Source organism: Vipera berus, assembly GCF_964194415.1.
Source record: "Vipera berus genome assembly, chromosome: 1".
Lineage (NCBI taxonomy): Eukaryota > Metazoa > Chordata > Lepidosauria > Squamata > Viperidae > Vipera > Vipera berus.
The window spans coordinates 132472719-132497300 of record NC_138202.1 but is presented as its reverse complement, the minus strand read 5'-3'; the positions used below and the strand labels follow the sequence as shown (position 1 = coordinate 132497300).

At 38.9% G+C, this 24582-nt stretch overlaps 1 protein-coding gene across 4 annotated transcripts in view; it reads right to left on the bottom strand.

Moving 5' to 3' along the window:
• The window catches only part of KALRN (kalirin RhoGEF kinase), a gene marked incomplete at its 5' end in the record, with an annotated part of 564822 nt that overhangs the window by 133565 nt on the left and 406675 nt on the right, over positions 1–24582 (bottom strand). For all 4 annotated transcript variants that reach the window (XM_081316371.1, XM_081316370.1, XM_081316372.1 and 1 more), the window contains 9 exons: positions 394–486; positions 3645–3734; positions 4816–4885; positions 9925–10034; positions 16460–16526; positions 17725–17843; positions 19030–19212; positions 21553–21675; positions 23394–23509. In XM_081316371.1, the coding sequence (XP_081172497.1) occupies positions 394–486; positions 3645–3734; positions 4816–4885; positions 9925–10034; positions 16460–16526; positions 17725–17843; positions 19030–19212; positions 21553–21675; positions 23394–23509 (971 nt within the window). The remainder of the gene's footprint in view (positions 1–393; positions 487–3644; positions 3735–4815; positions 4886–9924; positions 10035–16459; positions 16527–17724; positions 17844–19029; positions 19213–21552; positions 21676–23393; positions 23510–24582) is intronic.

Below are 24582 nucleotides of genomic sequence, written 5' to 3'. Positions count from 1 at the left end.
GAAATACTAAGATTTGTGCTGAGAGCCCCAGACCCATACTCTTAGTTTCCTGTAAAGATTAGAAAAGATAAGGCAAAATTGCAAAATATATCAGTAAATGTTCTGCAAAATAGCATTTTTATTAATTTTTAATATAAATGATACATTACTTAAATATTATTTGCATCACATATAACACATGCAGATTGTTGGCAAGAGGCCTTACAACTGAAGAAGCAAAGAGCAAGAAAGAGAATTTGACCTTGGCAAGACAGTTGGTTATAAACAAACCATAAATCCTATGTTATGATGTCCATAAATGTTTTTAGTGGAAAAAAATAGTACATCTAATAGTACATCTTAGTATGACGTATGTAAATACTTATGAGAATAACAACAAAATCAATGACATACCTTTAATAAAAGCTGATACTTTGTAATCCTCTGCACAGGTTTGATCAGATATGAGGAAATGGAGTTGGCCAGACCATGCCTTTGTTGAATTTCCTTCAAAAAAAGTAAAAACAACACTAAACAATCCCTAAATCAAAATAAAATGGATAACCAGAATGCAACAAAAAGGTTTGCAGATTCTTTATCAATTTAAAAATCCATAAATAATCATTTTTAACTGTTAACTATCTCGACTGAGTTTTTTGGAGCTATCAATCATTCTGTTGTTTTTTTTTTGATAAAATATGTGACAGAAATTTTGTAACTTCTGCTCTCTTTCCCATGCTCATTTAGAAAGAACCATTTGATGTAAGTATGTTGATGTTCTTTAAGTGCCTTAAGTTCTGAAGCATATCTCTGGTGCTCAGTGCAGACATATGTTATAGAATCAGATGCCACCCTTTTTTGAGCCAATGTCTATTGTTGCCCTTTATGAACCAAAACCAAAGTTGAGTTAATTTAAATTAACTAGTTAAATATGATCAATGTTGTTTCTTTCATTTATTTAAAGGAGAAATGACCCCAACTGATCTAGGTTTTTTTCCCGTCACTGCTTCGTTTTCCTTCTTCTTCACTGCATTGAATATTAAGATACCCTCTAATTTCTTTATGGGGAAAAATATTATCGTTTTTAGACAAAGAAGTCAGGAAGCACATAGGGCAGATACATACCAATCCTAAATTAAAAATTTAGAATAGAATAGAATAGAATAGAATAGAATAGAATAGAATAGAATAGAATAGAATAGAATAGAATAGAATAGAATAGAATAGAATAGAATAGAATAGAATAGAATAGAATAGAAGCTGGAAGGGACCTTGGAGGTCTTCTAGTCCAGCCCCCTGCTCAAGCAGGAGAACCTATACCATCTCAGACAAGTGACTATCTAGCCTCTTCTTAAAAATCTTCAGTGCTGGAGCACCCACGATTTTTGGAGGCAAGCTGTTCCACTGGTTAATTGTCCTCACTGTCAGGAAGTTTCTCCTTAATTCCAGGTTGCTTCTCTTTTTGATCAGTTTCCAACCATTGTTTCTCATCCTTCCCTCTGGTGCTTTGGAGAATAACGTGACCCCTTCTTCTTTGTGGCAGCCCCTCAAATAATGGAACACTGTTATCATGCTTCCCCTATTTCTTCTTTTCTTTAGACCAGCCAAACCCAAGTCCTGCAGCCGTTCTTCGAACATTTTAGTCTCCAGGCCTTTGATCATCTTAGCTGCTCTTTTCTGAATTTTTTCCAGACTCTCAACATCTTTTTGTTAGGCCTCATGATTCATCACTGTGAATTATGTTCTATGGTCTTTTGGGGTTTCCTCTTGTCAGCTGCCTCCTAAGTTTAAAACTTCTGTCATCAGTGTGGATAAATTTAACTTGTTTTTGTGGTTCAGTTAACAACCTAATTCACAGGCTATCTTGCTGAGAATTGTCACAGAACCGTTAACAGTCCTCATCGATGAGTGAGACACAAGAAAATTCTGCAAACGTGAATGCCAATAAACTGAACTTGGGTGCCTTGTAATCCCTTTAGTATTAGGCCCTCTGCTGGTTAGTACATAGAACTATCCTATATATTTTGATCAAGGTAACAAAGATAATTGCAAAACCCCTATTTCTATAGAATCCTATTCAATAAAACATTAAAACACCACCTTTTTTTCTTTTCTGCCTTTCATTGAAATTATTGAACCAAGTATGGTTCAAAAATGAAATTTGAATAAAGTAATATGAAATCTCTTCTGAACTGAGCTTTTTGATGACATGGTGTTTTTTTTACAAATAATATTAAAGATGTTGGCTGCTGTTCTTTTAAAAGTTTCTTTAATTCTCAATTTGGTGTATCATTTTTATATAGGGGTAGATTAATAATTATGCTAAACAGAATAGGTATCTAACTAAAGTGAAGATCTGTCTGGTTATTCAATGCAACAAATAAGAACATCTTGTCCATATTTGGGCTTAGAGGAGAAAAAGCAGCGGAATATTCAATGGAACAAACAGAAGAAAGGGAAGGGGGAAAAAAATGAAAACTACCCATATTGCTTTGTAATACAGTTTTTATATTAAACTGTCCTTTTGTAATTCTTGTTTGCGGCAGAGAATTGGGAGTTGGTCACAAAAACCTACTGTTTATCTAATTTAGCCTTGAATCATAATTACTAATTACTCAGTGTTATTTTTTAAAATAATCCACACTCTTAAATACTGTGATACAGACTAAAATATTCCCAAATGATTGAGATGCATTTGCACTGCAAATTTTCAATTAAATTAACACTTGAATGAATAGACAGTTCTATTAATTACTGAAATTGAGACAGGCCTGGGTTGAAAAACTGCATGGAAAGTGCAAATGTATCATGTCTAGTTACTTTTTTTAAAAAAAGACTTTGTTGCACGAATGCAACAAAGAATTTAACAGCAGAAGACCATCAGAATAATCCTCATTTTACCTAATTTTTTTCTATTTCCATAGCAATCAGCATAATTATTTTGTCTTAGACAAATGCATTTTTCCCTAGCCGCTGCTATGATCTGGTAGAATCTGGTCATGCAACTATTTGCACAAATGAAGCAATATTTGTGTACTAATAAAAAATGATAAGGCAATGACTTTCTTTATCTACTGGCACAAGTTTGGTTAATTTGATTTTCATTCATAGCTTTTTTTTTTTTGCTGTGTTATGGTAGAAGTAACAACACAGAGACAGACACCTAAAAACCCGAAAAGGAAGTGACACTCCATTCTAAGCTATTTTGACGATGTTCAAACATTTAAAAGCAAACAATTGAGGTCTTAGCAACTTGACTGAATCTAAACTAGAATTCTCATCAGCCCTTTTGGACAATTTTCTTGAGGAATTTACAAACATGGGAAACAGAACTATTTAAAGTATTTTTTTCCAGAGGGGCAAATGAACTTATACTTCACTGATATTGCTAGCTTCATTCAATCTGAAAATCAGAGAATATTTGGCCCTATTCTAAGACAAGCAACAACTACAGCAGCTTCAGTGTTTTCTACCTGTAATATTACAGATGCTCTTAAATACATTCAGCAGAGTTCAAGATTTCTTTGTCCTAGGGAGCAATTAGGAAAAAAAATCAAATCTCAGAGCTATTCAAAAGAGAGAAAAAAGGAGGTAAGAGAAAAGATGGGAACCAAACTGCAGCATATATCTCTTTCAATGTAAGGGAAGTAGTAAATTGTCCTTACTTCAAAGAATGTTCCTGCGTGCTCTAGGATCAATTGGCTGGAATCAGGTTTGTTTTTACAGTAGGTAACATACATCTGAAACTTATCCGCCTGAAAAGTTAATATTAAGAGAGAAGGAAAGTCAAGATTAGGAAATGTAGTTGGGCTATTCATTTGGCTTCCACTGGAGTGATATAAATCGATCTCCACATATTTCAGATTAATGAAAAAGTGTATTTATTTAGCTTCAGAATGCAATATGACATATTGGAATAGACATGATGAAATGTTTTGTCATTAGCACTTTGGAAACCTTACCAATTGTACATATTGACACTCTTTAAAGTCTTTTTTTTTAAAAAAAAACTCTCCTGGCCATTGAAATATGGCTAGTACAACTCATAGTATGAGCTAATCAGAGTTAATTAGATTAATACATGGTATTTCCCTAAAGTCTCCCAATCCAAGTATTGTAGTAACATATGGCTACTGCCCACTTTCATCATTTTGCATGTACATCTATGAGATAAAGAACTAAAATGTAGGGAGTTAAAAGATTATAGTTCATTTCTGTGGATCACAATGAAGAACAAAATAAATGACGCCATTTTATTCCTTCCAGCAATATACTGTATTTCCCTGACAAACTTCCTGGCTTGGAATGATTCATCTAATATTTTAACTCACTTATATACTGCATTGATCTCATGGACCCTTGGCAGCAGGAAGATATTATATGGTTATACCTACCAATGGGCAATCAGTGATTTAATTGGATAAGTATGATTACTGCTTAAGGGAAAAAAATTAATTCAACAAAGTAAAATCCACCTAGATTTGCTCGAAGGATACCAGGTGTCTCCTGGAAGAGTTTAAAAAAGTCAGGTTAGCGGCCACAATGGCTTAATCTCATGCAGTGTACAAAGAAAATGGAAAGCCTTTAATCACAAGGGTTCAGCTATCATCTTGACTATTGTGACTCCACCCAGCACTGCTCCTGAAGAATACCTTACGTTTCAGGAATGTATAAGAATAAGCAGGGTTTTGGAGACAGGAAAGGAATTATTCTGGCTGCTCTGTTACATCACAGAAAGAGTGAATATGACCTACCATTTTGGTCTGTTTAAAGGTGTAGAAAACCTAAATGTATAAAAGCTTCAAAAATAAACAGTAATATGTTTAGACTTATTACCCAGGTGACAAAGCAGTGACCAACATCTTCAGGAAGTTGTTCGTATTTTTCCAGTTCTTTCAGAAAAATACTGGAAAAAAATGAAAACAAAGGTAGAAATTAGTCAGGGAGCCAAAATGGCAATGGGGAAGCAGCTCTGAACTTAAGCTTCCCAAATCCTTTTTCATCTTTTACTCCTTTATTGTTTTACATGAGGGGCAAATGGGCCATAATGTTATTGAACAGATTCTTTTTATGAGACCAACATTTTGGCCACAATTTTATTTAGGTATGCATTTTTCCAGTTCTGCAGAACCTGCCCCATTCCTAGTGGGACCGAGGGAGGAAACCACAGAGTCAAGGCAAACATTTATTTTTAGAAGAAGTACACAATATAAGAAATATCTGTCTCAGGGACTGCTTCTTTCCAGTTGTTTTTGTCCATCCGGTTTTGTCCAGCTGGGTCGATGCATCCTGGTTTCTGTCATCTTGTGGGACCTAGGAAGCATGTGTACTCGGATGCAATTTCAGGAGAACATTCTAACAGAATAACAAAATAACAGAGTTGAAAGAGACCTTGGAGGTCTTCTATCTAGTCCAACGCCCTGCTCAGGCAGGAAACCCTATACCATTTCAGACAAATGGTCGTCCAATATCTTCTTAAAAACCTCCAGTGCTGGAACATCCATAACTTCTGGAGGCAAGTTGTTCCACTGATCAATTGTTCCACTGTCAGGAAAATTCCCCTTAGTTCTAGGTTGCTTCCCTCTTTGATTAGTTTCCATTCATTGCTTCTTGTCCTGCCTTCAGGTGCTTTGGAGAATAGGTTGACCCAACAGAATGACCTCCCCCACCAGAGATAAGCTGCCCAGAGTTTGACAGGAGTTGGACAGTCTATAAATATAATTTAACTGAATACACACATTTTTAAAAAGGAATCGTTCAAGGTCACAGATGGCCTAAAAGTAAGTAGATGAAATTAAGGCATATTTAATGCTCAAGTAAGACTCAATTTATTTATTTTTTTGAATTGGCTACATCTTAAGCAGAATAGGATAGGGTTCCAGTTATTTGGCAGCCCACTTTCCATGATACTTTACTTTCAGATCATCTGAAGGAGATAGTCAAAGTTATGGCTCCATTAAAATGTGTGGCTTTTGAACAGCTACTTCCACATAATTGTACAAACAGTATGCTAGTTTTAGCTGCACTGGTGTTTGCAGCTATTGCCTAACATTCTTCATAGGGAATCCCCATTTTGAGAAAAGAGGTGCCATGACTGCACTAAGCTCTATAGTAGATCTTGTGAAAATTACTTACTCACCGGTAACATGGTACCCATGTCTTACTTAATTAATCAACATAATAACAACTATCAACAGCCAAGTATTAATTTTGCTGTGATGAATACAGAACCTCCATCATTGAAGCCAATTTTGTTAGATAAAACTCATTTCTAATCCTGTTAACTAGTAATTAATTTTCACCAGCAGCAATACAATTTAAGGAATAGATAGGATGGAGTAGCTGCCAATGCCAATGGTGAAGACATATTGGTGTTACAACTTCTTCTTTCATGTCAACTTCCAGACACATCACTTATTTGGCAGAAGATAGTTTTGGCATCCTGTACAGCCAAACAGCATACTATATGTCTTAGTGGGAAGCATAATTAAAATTTTTAGCCGGTTATTTTAAAAGGTTAGGGAGGGGGAGGGAGGGGAGGGTAGGGAGGGAATCTTTAACTGGCACTCAGTCTGGACCTGTTAGAGGTCCTGACAGGACGGGGTCGGGGGGGGTGGCTGCTGGTTCTGGGAATGTGGGGGTGGGGCTTCAAATCCCCACGGCGATAGGGAATGGCAGCAGGTGTTTGCGCGGAGGGCCATATCAACACCTGGGATCGCGCCCCCGCTATCTCCGAGCGGTGGCGCGCTCTGACCCTCCGGTTAGCACCCTCTTACCCGGGGATGAGGGTGATCAGGCCCCTGAGCTCAGGTTGGTCTATTTTAATGCTAGATCCGTAGTTAACAAAGCTCCCCTCATCCATGATCTGATCGAGGAGGAAGGTGCGGATCTAGCGTGCATCACGGAAACTTGGTTGGGTTCGGAGGGAGGGGTGCCTCTCACCGAGTTATGCCCGCCAGGTTTCCGGGTGCTGCACCAGCCACGGGCTCAGGGCAGGGGTGGTGGGGTGGCAGTGGTTATTCGGGAGACTTTGTGTCCCCGGGAGGCCACCATTGTCCAGATGGCCGGGAGCGAATCCCACCTCTTGAGATGTGGTTCTCGGGTTCAGTTGGGTTTGTTGCTTACATACCTGGCGCCCAGCTGTGTGGCAACAGCCCTGCCTGAGCTGCTCGACACCCTCTCAGGGTTGGCGGTGGAGTTCCCCAGGCTTATAGTCCTGGGTGACTTCAACCTGCCGTCACTGGGAGGGTCGTCGGAGTTAGCTCGGGAGTTCATGGCTTCCATGACAGCCATGGGCCTGACCCAGGTTATTGAGGGCCCGACTCATGTGGGGGATCATACTCTCGACCTGGTATTCCTGTCTGGACAGTGGTTGGATGATCTGGGAGGGGGCTCCCCGTCCATCACTCCTCTGTCATGGTCAGATCACCACCTCCTGAGGCTGGTTTTCCGTCATGCCACCCCCCGCCGCTGGGCGGCGGAACCGACCAGGTGGTTCCGCCCCAGGCGCCTAATGGACCCGGATCGATTCCAGAGGGCGCTTGGGCCTATACCTATCACCCTTACCCACAGCCCAGTCGATGCTCTGGTGGAGGCCTGGGAAACGGCTGCCACCAGGGCACTTGACGGCGTTGTACCCATGCGACCTCTGACCCGGCGCAGATCCCGTTGGGCCCCATGGTTCTCTGTGGAGCTCCGGGAGATGAAGCGTCGGAGACGAGGTCTAGAGAGCGGTTGGAGATCCAGCCGATCCGAATCCGACCGATTGCAGTTAAGAACCTTTATAAGGTCTTATCTTGCGGCGATAAGGACGGCGAAGTCTAACTACTTTGCCGCCCTTATCGCGTCCGCAGATAATCGCCCGGCCGCCCTGTTTAGGGTGACTCGCTCCCTCCTTAACCAGGAGGTGAGAGAGGATCCCTTGCAGGGACGAGCCGAGGAGTTTAGTCATCATCTGGCGGACAAAATCGCTCGGATCCGGACCGGCCTGGACTCTGACTGGGCAGAGTCTGATGTGGAGGAATCAGGCGGTCTTGAGCACGTTATCTGGACTGAGTTCGACCCTGTTTCCCCTGATGATGTGGACAGGATCATGGGGAGACTGAGCACCACCACCTGTTTGTTGGATCCGTGCCCCTCCTGGCTAGCTTATGCGGCTCGGGAGGGAACACGAGGCTGGTTCCATGCAGTAATAACTGCTTCTCTGAAGGAGGGTGTCTTCCCTGCCGCCTTGAAGGAGGCGGTGGTGAGACCCCTTCTCAAGAAGCCTGCTTTGGACCCGGCTGCTTTAGACAACTACCGTCCAGTCTCCAACCTTCGCTTTCTGGCGAAGGTTGTTGAGAGTGTGGTGGCGCATCAGCTCCCTCTGTTCCTGGAGGAAACTGATTATCTGGACCCGTACCAATCGGGTTTCAGGCCCGGACACAGCACAGAGACGGCATTGGTCGCGCTGGTGAATGATCTCTGGAGGGCAAGGGACAGGGGTTGCTCCTCTGTCCTGGTCCTATTAGATCTCTCAGCGGCTTTCGATACCATCGACCATGGTATCCTGCTGCGGCGTCTCAGGGGGTTGGGAGTGGGAGGCACCGTTTTACGGTGGTTCTCCTCCTACCTCCAGGGCCGCTCGCAGTCGGTGTTGACGGGAGGGCAGAGATCCGCCCCGAGGCCTCTCATTTGTGGAGTCCCTCAGGGGTCGGTTCTCTCGCCTCTCCTGTTCAACATCTATATGAAGCCGCTGGGCGAGATCATTCGTGGCTTCGGGGTGGGGTATCACCAGTACGCTGATGATACCCAACTTTTTCTTTCCACCCCGAACCAACCCAGCGATGCCCTCTCTGTGATGTCCCGGTGCCTGGAGGCGGTTCAGGTCTGGATGGGGAGAAACAGGCTTCGTCTCAATCCCGCCAAGACTGAGTGGCTGTGCATATCGGCATCTCGGGTTAACCAAGTTATTCCACCTCTAACGATGGGGGGTGAGGTGTTACCCCCCGTTGATAGGGCTCGCAACTTGGGCGTCCTCCTGGACTCACGGCTCAATTTTGAAGATCACATAGGAGCCATGACCAGGGGGGCTTTTGCACAGGTTCGCCTGGTGCGCCAGTTGCGTCCCTATCTGGACCGAGATGCCCTACGCACAGTTACTCATGCGCTTGTGACCTCCCGTTAGGACTACTGTAACGCTCTCTACATGGGGCTGCCCTTGAAGACCACTCGGAGGCTTCAACTGGTGCAGAATGCGGCCGCGCGAGTTGTAATGGGGGTCTCCCGATACTCCCATGTAACACCTCTACTCCGCGAGCTGCATTGGCTTCCGGTTGCCCTCCGGGTGAAATTCAAGGTGCTGGTTATCACCTATAAAGCCCTACATGGCCTGGGTCCGGGGTATTTGAGGGAACACCTGCTGCCGTCATCAAACGCCCTTCGCCCAGTGCGCTCCCACAGGGAGGGTCTGCTCAGGGTCCCGCCGGTAAGAGACTGCCGGCGGGTGACACCCAGGGATAGGGCCTTCTCAGTGGGGGCGCCTGCCCTCTGGAACCAGCTGCCGGTGGAGCTGAGGACTGCTCCCGACCTCCGATCATTCCGCCGGGGCCTGAAGACCTGGCTCTTCGAGCTCTCGGGCCCAGACTGAGGAGAAATTTTAATTTGGGGTTCTTTTTAATCGACTACAGGGTCAATTTAATATTTTTAATTTGGTTCTTAATTTTTGTATTTTGGATTTTTAATTCCCTGTAAACCGCCCTGAGTCCTCAGGGAATAGGGCGGTATATAAATATAACTAAATAAATAAATAAATAAAATAAATAAATAATTACACTGTCTCCATCCTGATATGATAGAACGTATGTCTAAGAAGCAACAGTGGTATTATCTTTTATATAGGAATTGTATTTTTCATTTTCTGTGATGTGAAATAATAACATATCTCAATATGCTTAGAAAACATACTTGTTATGAAAGTCATATATCTCCTGGATGTTTCCAAATATTATGTGTTCCTTGTTCAGAATCCCTGGCGGTATCTCCTCTACTCCACTTGTCATTTCCCAAAGGTAGGTCTAGAAAACAAGGTATACTTATTTACTTTACAAATTTGTACAGTGCTTAAGCACAGAAAAAGTTTTATATGTAGTCAAAACGTTGCTATTTATTTTTCTTGGTAAAAGCAGAGAATATCCAAGAAAATTGTTTCTAAATTAAGTATACAAACACCATGAAACAGGTTCCCCAATCCTTAGGCCATGGCCCATTACCAATCCCTGGCCTGTTCAGAAGCAGGCTGTGGAAGCAATGTGCACATGTGCGCAGCTCCAGTTGCACATGCAGCAGGCGCACATGCCCACCACTTACAAAAATGGAGCTGCATGCACATGCACTTGCCCACAGCTTCCACAGAACCATTTCCTCCCGCCCCCCCTCCCCCTGCTGGTCTGCAAAGCTGGAAAGGTTGGAGACCACTTCCATAAACTCTTCAATGCCGTGAATAATCTGAGTACTCCAAAAGGAACTGCAGACCAATATTGTCATTCTCTTTTTATGCTAAACACAGAGAAATGGGTCTTGTAGTGATTAGAAATTGAACCGAGACCACGGAGACTTAGTATCAAGTCTAGTTTCAATCATGGAACCTCTCAAGATAAGTTATTCCAAGGTACATTACAAAAACTGGTGGAAAGGGCATTACATACACTGACTTGAAATCCTCGAGGAAAAGCAGAATATAATAATAAATAATTCAAAACTCTAATAGTGCAGAAAGTGTTTCAGGTTCAAAGCACCAGCTCCAGAACGTTTATTTTGTGACCAAAACACAAATGTCTAATTGTTTGGGAAGTGTTTCAAATTAACACACTTCTGTGTCAAATTTGAAATAATCTGCTTGGGGCTTACACACTTCCCAAACAGTCAAAATAGCCCATTTTGCAGTAAGGAATGACTGATTTAAATTCAAGATGGGGAATTTCGAATTTGAAAGGTTTTGCACATTCCACAAAATCCTTTTTCCAATTTGGATGTCATATTCTCTCTCCTTCACTTACTCATCTAGACAGTACAATACATCTACTGAACATGTAACACGCCAGTTTGATCATATCATTTCTATTTATATTCCCCATAATTCCACTTATGTAGAGAGTCTGTCATAAGTACCTGTTGTGAACAAAGCTTTGTCAATCATTCACAGTAATGCTGGCTGCGTGAATATTACATATTCTCATGAGGGAGAGAAGTTTTTGCCACATACAGAGAGAGTAAGATACCCCAGCTATTCCCTCTGTTACAGCAGAACATGCTTGCTCCCTTTAAAACCAAGGGCAGAATTCAAGCTGGAACAAACTGCAGAAGGATGAGAGTTTATCATCTGTTCTAAAGCCTCTGATTCAAGCTTGAAATATCAAAAAAAAAATGGGGGAAAGGGGGAACACAAGGTTCTTGATGTTTCTGTGCTGTTCTATAATGTTTTTTATTTCTCTATACAGATTTAAAGAATTGTACGTAGTTCCAGCATTTATGCATACCAAAAACATATCTAAAAAGATAAGTTTTTCTTCTAGAATATTCTTGGGAATCGAAGTATTTTGTACTACTAACATATTCTGAGCTGTCTGGAGCATTGCATTGTTGGTTGTTTTGTTTTGTAATGCTCTTTTAGGTTCTGCCCCATGATCAGAACAGCTCTGTGTTTGTCTCCCCCAACCTTGAATGCTGGCATTTTAATACTAATGGATACAAAGAGTTTTAAAAACAATTATCATTTCTTGACTACTTTGATGAAAGATAAAAGTTTCTCTAGCTTGTTTCTGCTTGAAGACCACTTTTGGATTTCTTACTTAAAAAAGATTAAAAAAAGTTTCAGTTTTAGGATTTGCTAATTAGATTTGTTATGATTATATAAATATTGTGTATTGTATTAGAGTTTTTAAGGTTTATGTTTACATTTAGAATAAATAACTTTTGCTATATAGCTTTAGTTTATTTTACATATTTTATATATTTTTGTTTATATAATTTATAGTTCAAAGTTACTTTATTATATATTTATACATTTAGTAAAGAAGGTTGGAAGTCATTCTTTTTGTTTTTTCTTTTTCTCTTTTCTCTTGTCACTTCTTAACTTTTCCCCCCTCTAATCCCTTCATTTGTTAATCTTTTTTTATTAATTTGTACTTTATCCAGTGGTGGGATTCAGCTGGTCCACACTGGTTTGGTGGTACCGGTTGCTAATTTTTTGTTGACTTCGGTGAACTGGCTGATGCCCTAGCCCTTTTTCACAAGGCTCAGAACAGACTGCCGGAAGTGCTTGGATGGTGTCCACATCACTTCCAAAAGTCCGTTCGGAGCTGGTGAGGCCTCTCAGGCCCAGAACAGCCCATCGGAAGTGTGTGGATGCCACTTCCGGAAGTCCATTCTGAGCAGGAGAGGGCTCCCAGGGCCAGAAGAGACCATCGGAAGTGCATGGATGCCACTTCTGGAAGTCCATTCTGAGCAGGAGAGGGCTCCCAGGGCCAGAAGAGACCATCGGAAGTGCATGGATGCCACTTCTGGAAGTCCATTCTGAGCAGGAGAGGGCTCCCAGGGCCAGAAGAGACCATCGGAAGTGCATGGATGCCACTTCTGGAAGTCCATTCTGAGCAGGAGAGGCCTCCCATGCCCAGAACGGCCCACCAGAAGTGCGTGGACACACTTCTGCTGCTCTGTTCTGAGCCTGGGAGCTCTCCCTGGCTCAGAACGGGCTTCCAGAAGTGGCATCCACACAGAGAACTGGTTGTTCAGGTATTTGAATCCCACTGCTGATTTTATCTTCCTTTGAAATTTAATAAAGTTGATTTTAAAAAATAAAAATTTATTATTTCCTTTTTTCAATAAACTCTCATTACATTTATTTGTAAGAAGAGTCTATCTACCAAGGTTGTAGGAAGGAGGGAGGAGGCATTATATGACCAGGAAGTTGCAATATGGACATTTCATATTTTGATATTTCAATTGAGCCTTGGTGGAGCAGTGGGCTAATGCCTCCTTAAGTAACACCAGCTGCCTGCAATTAGTGCAGGTTCACATCCCACCAGGCTCAAGGTTGACTCAGCCTTCCATCCTTCTGAGGTAGGTAAAATGAGGACCCAGATTGTTGGGGGCAATAAGCTGACTTTGTAATAATGCTGCTTGGGGGCGGGGCGAAAGCCCTAATAAGCAGGCATATACATAGAATGAAGGCTATTGCTAAGCACATTGATTTGTGCTTTAAATTGTAAGCCGCCCTGAGTCTTCGGAGAAGGGCAGGATATAAATGGGATTAAAATAAAATAAAAAAATTGCTCAGTGCAGGCTGTGACACCCATATTCCTTTGACGCCCAACATCACGAGAGGGTGGATGTCAGGTGAGATGCCCTTTTAAAAATAGGTGGTGGCGAACATAAGGGTAAGGTTGTGTATCAACAGGATCTTATTAAGGAAGCTTTTGTGGACTTTTATTCTAAATTATATGCTAAAGATAAGATTAATGAAGCAGATATTGATGTATATTTGAGGAATGCCAACATCCCGGTTCTTACACAAGAACAAAAAGAAGAGATTAATCAATTGATAACAGAAGAAGAAATTCTTTTAGCAATTAAACAATTGAAGGTGGATAAAGCGCCAGGCACGGACGGACTGACGGCGGTGTATTATAAAAAATTACAATTGGAAATGATAAAGCCATTAGGGGAATTGTTTCAGACAATTCAGAGGGGAGGAGGGGTGCCTCCGTCTTGGAGAACTGCTTTTATTTCTCTGATTCCGAAGGAAGATCAGGATGTTACTCAAGTAAGAAATTATAGACCAATATCACTTTTGAATACGGACTACAAGATATTTGCTAAGGTTTTAGCTAACAGATTGATGAGGGTTTTGCAACAGATAATTCATGGTGATCAAACTGGGTTTATTAGTGGCAGACAAATGAAAAATAATGTGAGGCATATAGTAGATTTGTTGGAATTTTTGGAAAGGAACAACCAGATCCCTGCGGCGCTAATCTTTCTAGACGCCGAAAAAGCCTTTGATCAATTGGATTGGCAATTTTTGATGAAAGTATTAGATAAAATGAATTTTGGGGATAAATTTTTACAATCAATTAGGGTATTATATCAAAAACAAACAGCGCGAATAATAGTAAATAATAGTTTGACTGAAGTATGTAATATTGAAAAGGGTACAAGACAAGGGTGTCCGTTATCACCTTTATTATTTGTTTTAACATTGGAGATATTATTGATTAAAATACGGAATTCGGAAAAAATTAAGGGAATTCAAATTAGAGATCAGGATTATAGATTGAGGGCGTTTGCAGACGATCTGGTTGTTACGGTGACTCAGCCAAAAGATTCTGTTGTGGACCTGATGGAGATAATAATGCAATATGGGAAGGTTTCTGGATTCAAGGTTAATATACAAAAAACTAAAATACTGGCTAAAAATATGACAGTATCGCAAAAGGCCCTTTTAGAAGGGTTAACTGGATTTGAGATTGTTAAAAGGGTTAAATATTTGGGGGTGTATTTGTCACCCTCAAACGTAAAGTTATATAAAAATAACTATGAAAAATTATGGGGAAAAATTCAAAATGAATTGGAAAGCTGATAAAAATTACAATTGTCTCTATTGGGAAGAATTGCAGCAGTGAAAATGAATGTTTTGCCTAAATTTTTATTCTTATTTCAAATGATACCTATTCTTAAAAAGGATTCAAATTTGGAGGAATGGCAAAAGGGTATCAATAAATTTGTATGGGCAGGGAAAAGGCCACGAGTTAAATTTAAGATTATGCAGGATACACGTGAAAGAGGTGGTCTTAAAATGCCCAACTTTAAATTATACTATGAAGCTGCTGGTTTGTCAGCGATAAGTGACTGGATTAATTTAACACAAGGGAGATTATTAAATCTTGAAGGCCACGACTTGTTATTTGGCTGGCATGCATATTTATTGTATGATAAGAAGGTAGATAATGTGTTTAAGGTGCATATTTTTAGACATGCTTTGTTGAGAGTTTGGAAAAAGTATAGACATAAGTTAAATTACAAGATACCTTTATGGGCAATACCGAAACACGCAATAGAAAACATAAATGTTGGGTTCAAACATGATGTGATTACATATAAGGAAATCCTAAGTTTGGAGAGGAACGTATGGTGTTTGAAGCCGTATAATTTTCTACGAGAAGAGAAGATTGTTCAAACCTGGTTTCAATATGGGCAACTACGGGCCAGGTGGAAAGAAGATCAGAAAATTGGTTTTTCAATGACTGACGAAAATTTGGTAAAGCAAATTAGAAATCAGGGTCCAGCACATATCAAACGGATATATCTTGCATTGATAGAAATTGACTGAGAAACAGAACTTGTTAAAGATTGTATGATAAAGTGGGCTCAGAATATTCAAGAAGTTATTACAATGGACACTTGGGAAAAGATCTGGGTGAGGAACGTAAAATTTACACAAGCCCAAAATTTAAGAGAGAACTTTTATAAAATGTTTTATAGGTGGCATTTAGATCCTAAAAAGCTCACAAGTATGTATCCGAATTATCAACCTAAATGTTGGAGGTGTGGTGGCGAAGACGCAACGTACTTTCATATATGGTGGACCTGTAAAAAGGTTAAAGCTTTTTGGATTAAAATCTGGTGGAATATGCAGAAGATATGCAGAAGGATAAAGTTTTGTCCGCAATTGTTTTTATTGGGCATAATCACGGATACTACTGTTGTGGACACTAAGTTGATGTTGAATTTGATTACGGCAGCAAGACTTTTAGTAGGTCAATATTGGAAGAAGGAGGAACTGCCGACTATAGAAGAATGGACTTTAAAAGTTTCTGACCTGGCGGAAATGGCAAAGATATCGGCTTATTTGAAAGACCATTCGCAACAACGTTATATTATGGAGTGGAAAAAGTGGATTGATTACATCCAGAATAAATATGGGACTAAAAAGTTTCATTTAGTATTTGTATAAGTTTTGATGTGATATTTGTATTGCTTGTAGTCATTTTACATGAGCTAGAGTGCGATAGATTTAATAGCTTATTGTTGTTAACATATGGTTGTTTATGATTGTTTTTACTTTTATACCTTGTATTTAGCTCTGGGAAGTCGGGGAGGGGGGAGGGGGGAAGGGGAGGGGGGAGGGTTAGGGAGGGCTAGGAAGGGTTGGGTGGGGGCTGGGGGGGGAGGGATTGTTAAAGATAAAATGTATTGAAAAACTTTTCAATTAAAAAAAAATAGGTGGTGGCACCAAAAAACTTTGCCACCATAAAGCAGAAGGAATGAATTAGGTTTTTCTCTTTTTCCCTTAAGTTACATTTGGTCAACAATCTATATACGACTACTACTGAAATAAAAAACATTATTATTTTTCAAATCTTTGGTATACTGTATACAACAAATCACTACATCATATGATCTTTATATAAAACATTGTGGTCATTCTTCCAAGGCACCATACCTCTAAACATTCATGCAGGTCCCTAACATAGGCTTTCTCTGTCTGAAGTAATTCAGCCATGATGAACCTACAAGGAGAAATGTTTTTGCATGAATATATAGAACAAGCACACTGACACAAACACAATCTTTCAATTTTGCCTGTCTCATAATTGAGTGATAACATTTCTGAGAAAGAATTATAAAGACTGCCTTAAGCCTTTTTGTAGAAAAGATCAGCTGAAGTATAATATATAAATATATGAATAAAATACGAGAGAAGATGAAGACATATATGTTATCTGTCTGTTTAGAATGATGGATGCTAAATATTTCTGCAATATAATTGCACGGATATTTTTTTTCTCTTACTACGAGGTCTCAGACTTTAACAGATTACTGTTTTCTTTCAGTTCCAAAACTCTTATTTAGAACATATTGGAGTATAAATACATTTGAATTTGTTGTGAAATATAGCTATCTTGACATTATTATGTAATTTACATAATAATAATTAACATTTCAGAAACTGTAAAATTTCTGGAATCCAAAAGAAATATCAGTGCTGTTAATCTCATTGAAGTAATACAATTTGTACAACTTGATAAATGGGTAAGGAAACTATTTAGTTCCCAACCAATGAACATGTAAAGAATAAAAGAGAATACAATTTCTAACATAATGTTCTGTCACACTGCATTTTGATATAATGCTTTTTTTTTGCTTCCTTGCCAATAGCATCACCATTTTTAAACCATTAAATGAATAAAGGCTATAATAAGGCATGGAACAATACTTCTACTGATCATGGGAAAATTGAAGATCATATTGAACAAGAATCAACTCCTTGGCTAGTTCCCAATGAAGAATCCCTTAGAATACTGAGATTTCATCAGTAACAAGCACGATAGCAATTGCTGCACGCTTGTAAATATTTTATTGTTTCAAACACATCTACAATAAAATATGAAAGTAACATGTCATTACCCAAAACAAAATAGATGTGCCCTCTTCTGAAATTAAACAACAAGCACAAGCACCACTACAACAACATAATTATCATCATCTGGATTGGATTTATCCCAGACTTTCTGTATCCATATGATTACATGTTGTTGTTCTTCTATCTCTGTTCTGGCCATTTGCCAGAATAACATTCAGTACAAATGTACAGAACATGATATTCTAGCTGCCTCACATCTGGCTGAGCTTGCTGACATGCTGAGAGGAAGTGGTTGCTTTTTGCAAATTGATATATTACTGAGGCACCTGATTCTCACCACTTACTCTTTTTTCCTGGCTGACTTTCTCTTTTCTTCATTGGCTTCATGACTGGCATCACGTAGCCTTACTTCACGATCAGACAGACTTGCTGGAATGATGTCCAACTCCAGGTCTTTATTATCCTGAAAAAAAATGTAGTGACACACAGCTTTAATAAATTGCTATGCTTCTGTGAAAAAAAATAAAGAAATGCAAAAAATGTACCCACAAAGTGAACGAGATGAAAGGACAACAATAACACTGGAGGAAAATATTTCACGGTACTAAAAGGCCAAATGCATTAAAATATTTATAAATTATTAGTTATAAGAATATCAGATCTGACAAGTAGCAGGTGATGAAAGATTCTGAGAAGGTTTTTCCTCCCACCATGTGGGTTTTCTTAAAGACAATTAGAGTAATGAAAATAATCTGTCCTGTTTGCTGAAACACATAAGGTAGCTGATGGGGGAGTGGGATGGGGACTTTGTTTTTTTCCCCTCTTCCAAAATATTGATCCTAAGATTAGATTTTGATCCTCTCCATGGTAGAAACAAGCATACCCTACCTAAATTTGTTAAAATGAGGTGCAAAGCATAGACTTTGTCCTTCTCAATTCAGTGGCCTGATCTCAGTTAAAAACACTGAATATCTCTTCTTTTTTTGGCCAATTTTCACAACAGCTTGCTGTCTCATATTCCTCTATCAGCTATTTCCTCCCCTCATGCTCAAAAGCAAATTTGGGGGGAAATAAATGAAGCTCTAGCAGGGCAGGGGAGGCTTCTGGAAACAAGAATCATGCATGCATACAAACTATTAAAATTAGTCTGTAAGTTAATTTTCATGGTGCAGCACAAAGATTTTTCAAACCTTTATTCAGGAAAAAAACTCTTTTCAGTCATCCCCCCCCACCTTTGCAGCTTATATATTTATGGGATTATTGCTTGCTGGGATGAATTACACCCGATGGCAATTTAACCATGTTATTCCCTAGGAATCAAGTCAAGCATGTTTCCTGCAGCTAGAGGCTTAGACTGAAAAGGCCTTAAACAACCTTCTGAAGGTTGCAACAGTTCTCACATTTATGAGTGGACTATTACTTGGTCATCAGATAGAAATACTATCAACCAAACACCTTCCTACTATCTATTCTTTCTATCTGTTCTTGCAGTGGAGCTAAACGTTGTGTTCCAAAATCTACTTTGGGAGATCTCCATGCTGCACCAAAGCAAAGCAGGACAGGGAGGATGGGAAAGAATCTCACCTATCCCAAATCCAGGCGTCTTCCCTAATAATGATATGTCAGAAAAAACATGCAACTTACAGTACCTCTGTATTGATCCCAAGAGCTTTTTCCAAAGTGTAGCGGTACTTCCCCATTCTCAGTGAAAAATCCCGATAGCACTTGTCAACCGTAGTAACCCATTTCCTAATTTCTGTGGCGTGTGTGTGCCCTTTCTCCACGAAGCTATCGGCCAGCTGAATGAGAAGCTTCACTTTCTCCTTGGTTTGCTGTTCGAAAATATTTGTTCTTGGTTATCACATCTTTTCACAGACATTCTGTTCCATTTTAATTCACAAAGTAACCATCTGGGCCTTGTAATTTTTCCACAAATGCTGCTAATGTGAAATGTCCTTAAAATCTTGGGAGACAGAGTGTAGGTGGGATGCGGCTTTTTCCATCTAAAAGGTTTTTAAATCTGTATTTTCTGTGTCAGATATCAGGGCAAGGAAGTAAGAATAAAACAGATCTGGTGGGTTTAATTTCACAGTAATTTTTGGCATTAACAGAACCCATGTGAGGACAGGCACATGATTTTTGCCTAATTACTCTACCTATAATCACTTCTTGGCTGTTCCAAAAGCTCTTTCCAACCCATAAAAATGGTTTCCAGGAAAGAGGGGCAAGAGAATGCAATGGGGAAAAAAATCAAATGTTTCATCTTGTGCCACTGGAAAGACTTTAAATTAGCATATAGTTCTTACTGAATATATGATGTAGCAATATCAACTACACAGTAGTTAAAAAAAATTCTATTTTGAAAAATAATTCTTTTCCACTGATATTTGTGCCCACTCAGTGGAACAACTTCTGTAACTAAATAGTCTGATTCTGAGATAATCTTAAAAAAAAACAAAATAAAGAGAGAAAACAACAGCTCTGAACAGCTTCTGATGTTTTCACTTATTTCTATTAAACACTGCTGAATGGGAAATCATGCCTGGAAACTGACAAATAAACAGTCCTTATGGCAACAGGCAACATATAAAATGAATAACTGATACGAAAAACTTTCCCAAAATGACATTAGGATTAAATTATTTTTAATGGAAATAAAAACAAGTTTGGTGTACTCTCTAAGGTATTGGACTAAGATTGGGGAGACTCAGCCTCAAACGGACTTGAAGCCATGATTTTTAGGCCAATCACTCCCTCCCAGCCTAGCTCTAACAAATTCTCCATTGGGTGGAACAGAGCTGTCTGGAAAACTGTGAAGCATGATTGCAAAAACAGCCAAAGTTAGAATGTGAAGAAGTGATTCTGTCTTAAAGCAGTTACATACAAGTAGTCCTCGGTTTGTAACCATAACTGAGCCCAGAATTATGGTAATAAATTGTAGAGGTTGCTCAGCAGGTCACATGTCCACACCTGATTTTACAACCTTTTCTGCTGTGGTGGTTAAGCAAGCATCATGCCTGTTAAACAAATCCATTAAGCCCAATGGATGCTTTTGCTGGAAAGCAGAAGCCAAGTCTAGAAACTATTTTTAAAAAATGCTCAAAATCACAAATAGCCATAAATGAGAGCCAGTTGCCAAATGCCCAAAATGTGATCATGTGACCATGGTCAATGATAACATCAAACAATCATTAAAAGAAAGGTTGTTAAGTCAAGACTACCCATGTATTGCTATAAAGTACTACAAAACCAGATCTACCAATTATTTGTTATTTGTTCATACTTATATTTCACCTCTTGTTTTAGAGTTCAAGGTGGGGATTTTATTCCCATTACAACAACTCTGAAATAGGCTGGGATGAGAGAGTATGACTAGTTTAAAGATAAGCCTATGCTTCTATGGCTAAGGATGGACTTGAACCCAGTCTAACACACCAACTACTACACCACATTTACATCTCATTTCTCTTAAGGAATCTTAAAATTGTTTTCCTAAAACAAATAAACATACATACAAATAAACCTTTTGCTCCCCTATATCACTTTAGAAGTGAAGAGAATTGCAATATGGTGTTTAGATATTAAAAGCATACCATTAAGAGCTTCATTGGGTTAGTCTACATAGGTGTTTAGATATCAGTCCAATTGTCCAAAATAATGTGAATTGTGTCCGAATTCTGAGAACTATAAAATATTTGAATAGGATAATATTATGTTTTCATTTTATTTTCTTCTGTACAATTGTATCTGATTCTCAGAGACAACCTGGACAAGTCCCTACAATTTTCTTAGCAAGGTTTGCCATTGCCTCCTTCCAGCTGAATTCTTGCCAACATCAGGTTCTCCTGGCTTCTAACTTGACACCTTAACCACTACACTAAACTGGCCTTCCCATCAGATAACATATATCAAACTAACTTCATAAGTTATTTCACATATAAATATCTCACCCTCTTTAAACTGTACATAAGATTTGCATTGGTGTAAACAGTAAAGGGCATTAAACTCATCATTTCATACATACAAATTCATGGTTTGATTTATTATGCTGCTCAAACAATTCCCTCCTCATCTTTGGACAGTTGTCTCAGCAGTGCCTTCCACAATCCTATACTTATTGGTTTCTTAATGATAAAACCTCATATTGTTTATAAATTATAAATACAGTTCACCTTGGCAGGTGCTTTGAATTCTCCATATTCTTTCAAAAGTTCCTGTGTTTCATCTGCTGATTCTCCAGTGGAAGTGTGAGTAGAGAGATAATATTCTCCTGTTTCCTGAATCCAATCCAAGGCCTACAGATGGGGCAAAAATACATTTTCAAAAATGGGATCTTATGATACCATAAGATTAACACATTTTATTGTATGGCCATTTATCCTGAACAGAGTATTACATTTCTGTGTACCTAATGTTCAAAATATCTAAAAATACTAGCACAATTCAGGAGCAACTTTCACCTCAAATTAAAAAAAAAGTAAGAAAATGTGCTGTGCTCTATACAGGATGCCATTATCTGCTCTGGAGTCTAGATAATAGCTCAGGCAATTAATGTGAGAGAGCTGTTGGTAGAAAAATAATTTCAGCACCATGGCCAGTACAATAGATAACAAAAAAGAGGGTTTTTGTTAAGGACCATGGAGAGCAATCTTACAGCAAAATTCTCCCTTCCACCAAAATACTGATTCATCCTAAAGGTTTTATAGAGAAAGCAGAAAAATGTCGCTAAAGTGTACACCAGTGCTATTCATTACTTGCCTTTTGTTTTTCCTCAATAACTCACCACAGTTTCCCCAGTAGCTAACTAAAGCTCCTTTTCCATTATTATGTCCTAAGTATGAAAGTCCATTTGGTTCTCCTGCTATAATACTGGAATGAGTTACCATTTTTGTCTTCAGTGGACTCTAGTCTGAGCCCTCTTCTTTAATCATGAATGATTCTTATGAGAGGGAACTCTCTTTATGGCGAGGCTCAAACCGTCATTGACATACCCAAAATTCTTTGCAATACAAGGTAATGATCTATGAAAAGGTCTTGCTCACAAGAAGACCACAAGAAGAATGCAAAGGCCACTCCTCCAAGTCAAAGGGAAGCACATTCACACAGGCAGCATAGATAGGATCCTAGAAGGAGGTTCCAGGTTAAGAGACCCGTTCTACTCCTTCTAAGAATTGCTATTGCCCTGAACAGTCTTTGGTGGCTCACTTCCAAACAGAAGGCTATGAATGGTTCCAAATGCAGATTTTTATAGAAAGCAGACTGTTTATTGCCTTGAATTCTGTAAAGTCTTTCACTTCTTTTCATTTCTTCCTTTTTATTGTTGTAAGCCACCTAAGAGTAGCCCAATGGTGAGATAGGTGGCAAATAAATTTAACAAATAAATAAATAAATACAGTCAGAACAGAATTCTGCAAACTTAAACAGAATGTATTTCTGATATGACTGTCCTGTTATTCAGTCTACGCTGGCTGCCTGCTACCCTAAGTAGAGGAGAGAACTGTGCAATTAACAAGGACTAAGAATATATGAAGACATGTGTTTTCCTGGATCATTTTGTGAAATTTCTTTTGTATGCCCATATACTGTAATGTTTACAAGTTGCAAATCAAAGATCACTGGAATATGTGTGCAGGAGGAAAGGCTGTGCTAGACTTCTCACTGCATTATTCCATTTTTTTTTCTTTCTTCATGTGATGAAGCCAACAGAATTTCAGCTATAAAATAAGGTGCAAAGGTATCAGGTTCTCCCATGGAATATATGGTAGGTTATTAAATGAAAAGGTTGGTTTTTGGTTCAGAATCTATTAGCTTCATACTTACTTGGACTAATGGCCAATTGGGTTTAGTTTCAAACTCTGATTGGTCTTGAACTTTTCCAGTGTTTACAGTTAGGAAGGACTGGACATAGGACTTGCAAGAAGTACATATCACAAATAAATTCTACCCACAGGCAATCTATTAAACTGTCTCACATTCAGACAATGAAGAGAAGTACGGCATTTTGTCAAGTTACCTGCTTTGCACTGCGCTCAAAGACTACATATTGCTGACACTGATCCAGTCGCCTTTTCTTCAAAGTCCAAAAGTGAAGAACACGATTCTCCCTCTGCAGCAGCTCACTGAGAATGGCTATGGAGGGAAAAGGAGAAGAACTGTTTCCTTAGCTGGTTTGGTAAGCACAGCCAGAAGAAAGTAGTTACTGATTCCACCCTGTACCTTATACTAAGAATGTAAGTTCCTAGAGTTAAACACTTCAGATCAGGCGTTAAAAAAACAACAACAGCAAGGACAGTCATTAACACAAACAGCTTATTACGTTTTTGTGAACGTCAGTGAGATCAAAACTCTTGTAAAAGTAGAATACTTTCACTAGTGAAGAACACTTCAGTCTATGCTTTTCAAAACTCAGACACACATAGACACAGAGGGAGACCAAACAAACCTCAAACTATGTAGGCACTAAGAGTTTAGGCACCCAGCTACTCTGTGTAACATAAAATACACTCCATGTTTTCTTGGCATACCTTTTCTTTAAATATTTCTACCATTCTTTATTAAATTTAGCAGTTCTATTCAATCATATTTCTCTGAGGATACTGCTTTGCAGGGACCTGTTGAAATAACAATCTTAAAATACATCTGATGACATTACAGTTCCCTAAATTTCCACTAGAAGCAATCCTATTTCTTTAAACATATTAGATCATCTTATTGTCATTATCATCAATTCAGATGTCATCATGCAATGGAAGCTTTAAAGTCAAAGATTTTTTTCAGTACATGATCATGAATGACTAATATATCCATATATTAAAGATTGGAAGATTTGTTACTGAAGTGTAGTGTTGGTGTAGTCCAAGATCATTGTGCAACAGAAAAAAGCCCACCTAATCTCCATTTTTAATTAATATTAATCAAAATTGATGAAGAAAAAAATCTATTCAAGCTTTAATATAATTTTAATCTATTCAAGCTTAAATATAACTTTAATCTATTCAAGCTTTAATATACGGGACTGGTACAAAATAACTAGAATAGAATAGAATAGAATAGAATAGAATAGAATAGAATAGAATAGAATAGAATAGAATAGAATAGAATAGAATAGAATAGAATAGAATAGAATAGAATAGAATAGAATAGAATAGAATAGAATAGAAATATTCTTGGAGGTCTTCTAATCCAAACCCCTCCTCAGGCAG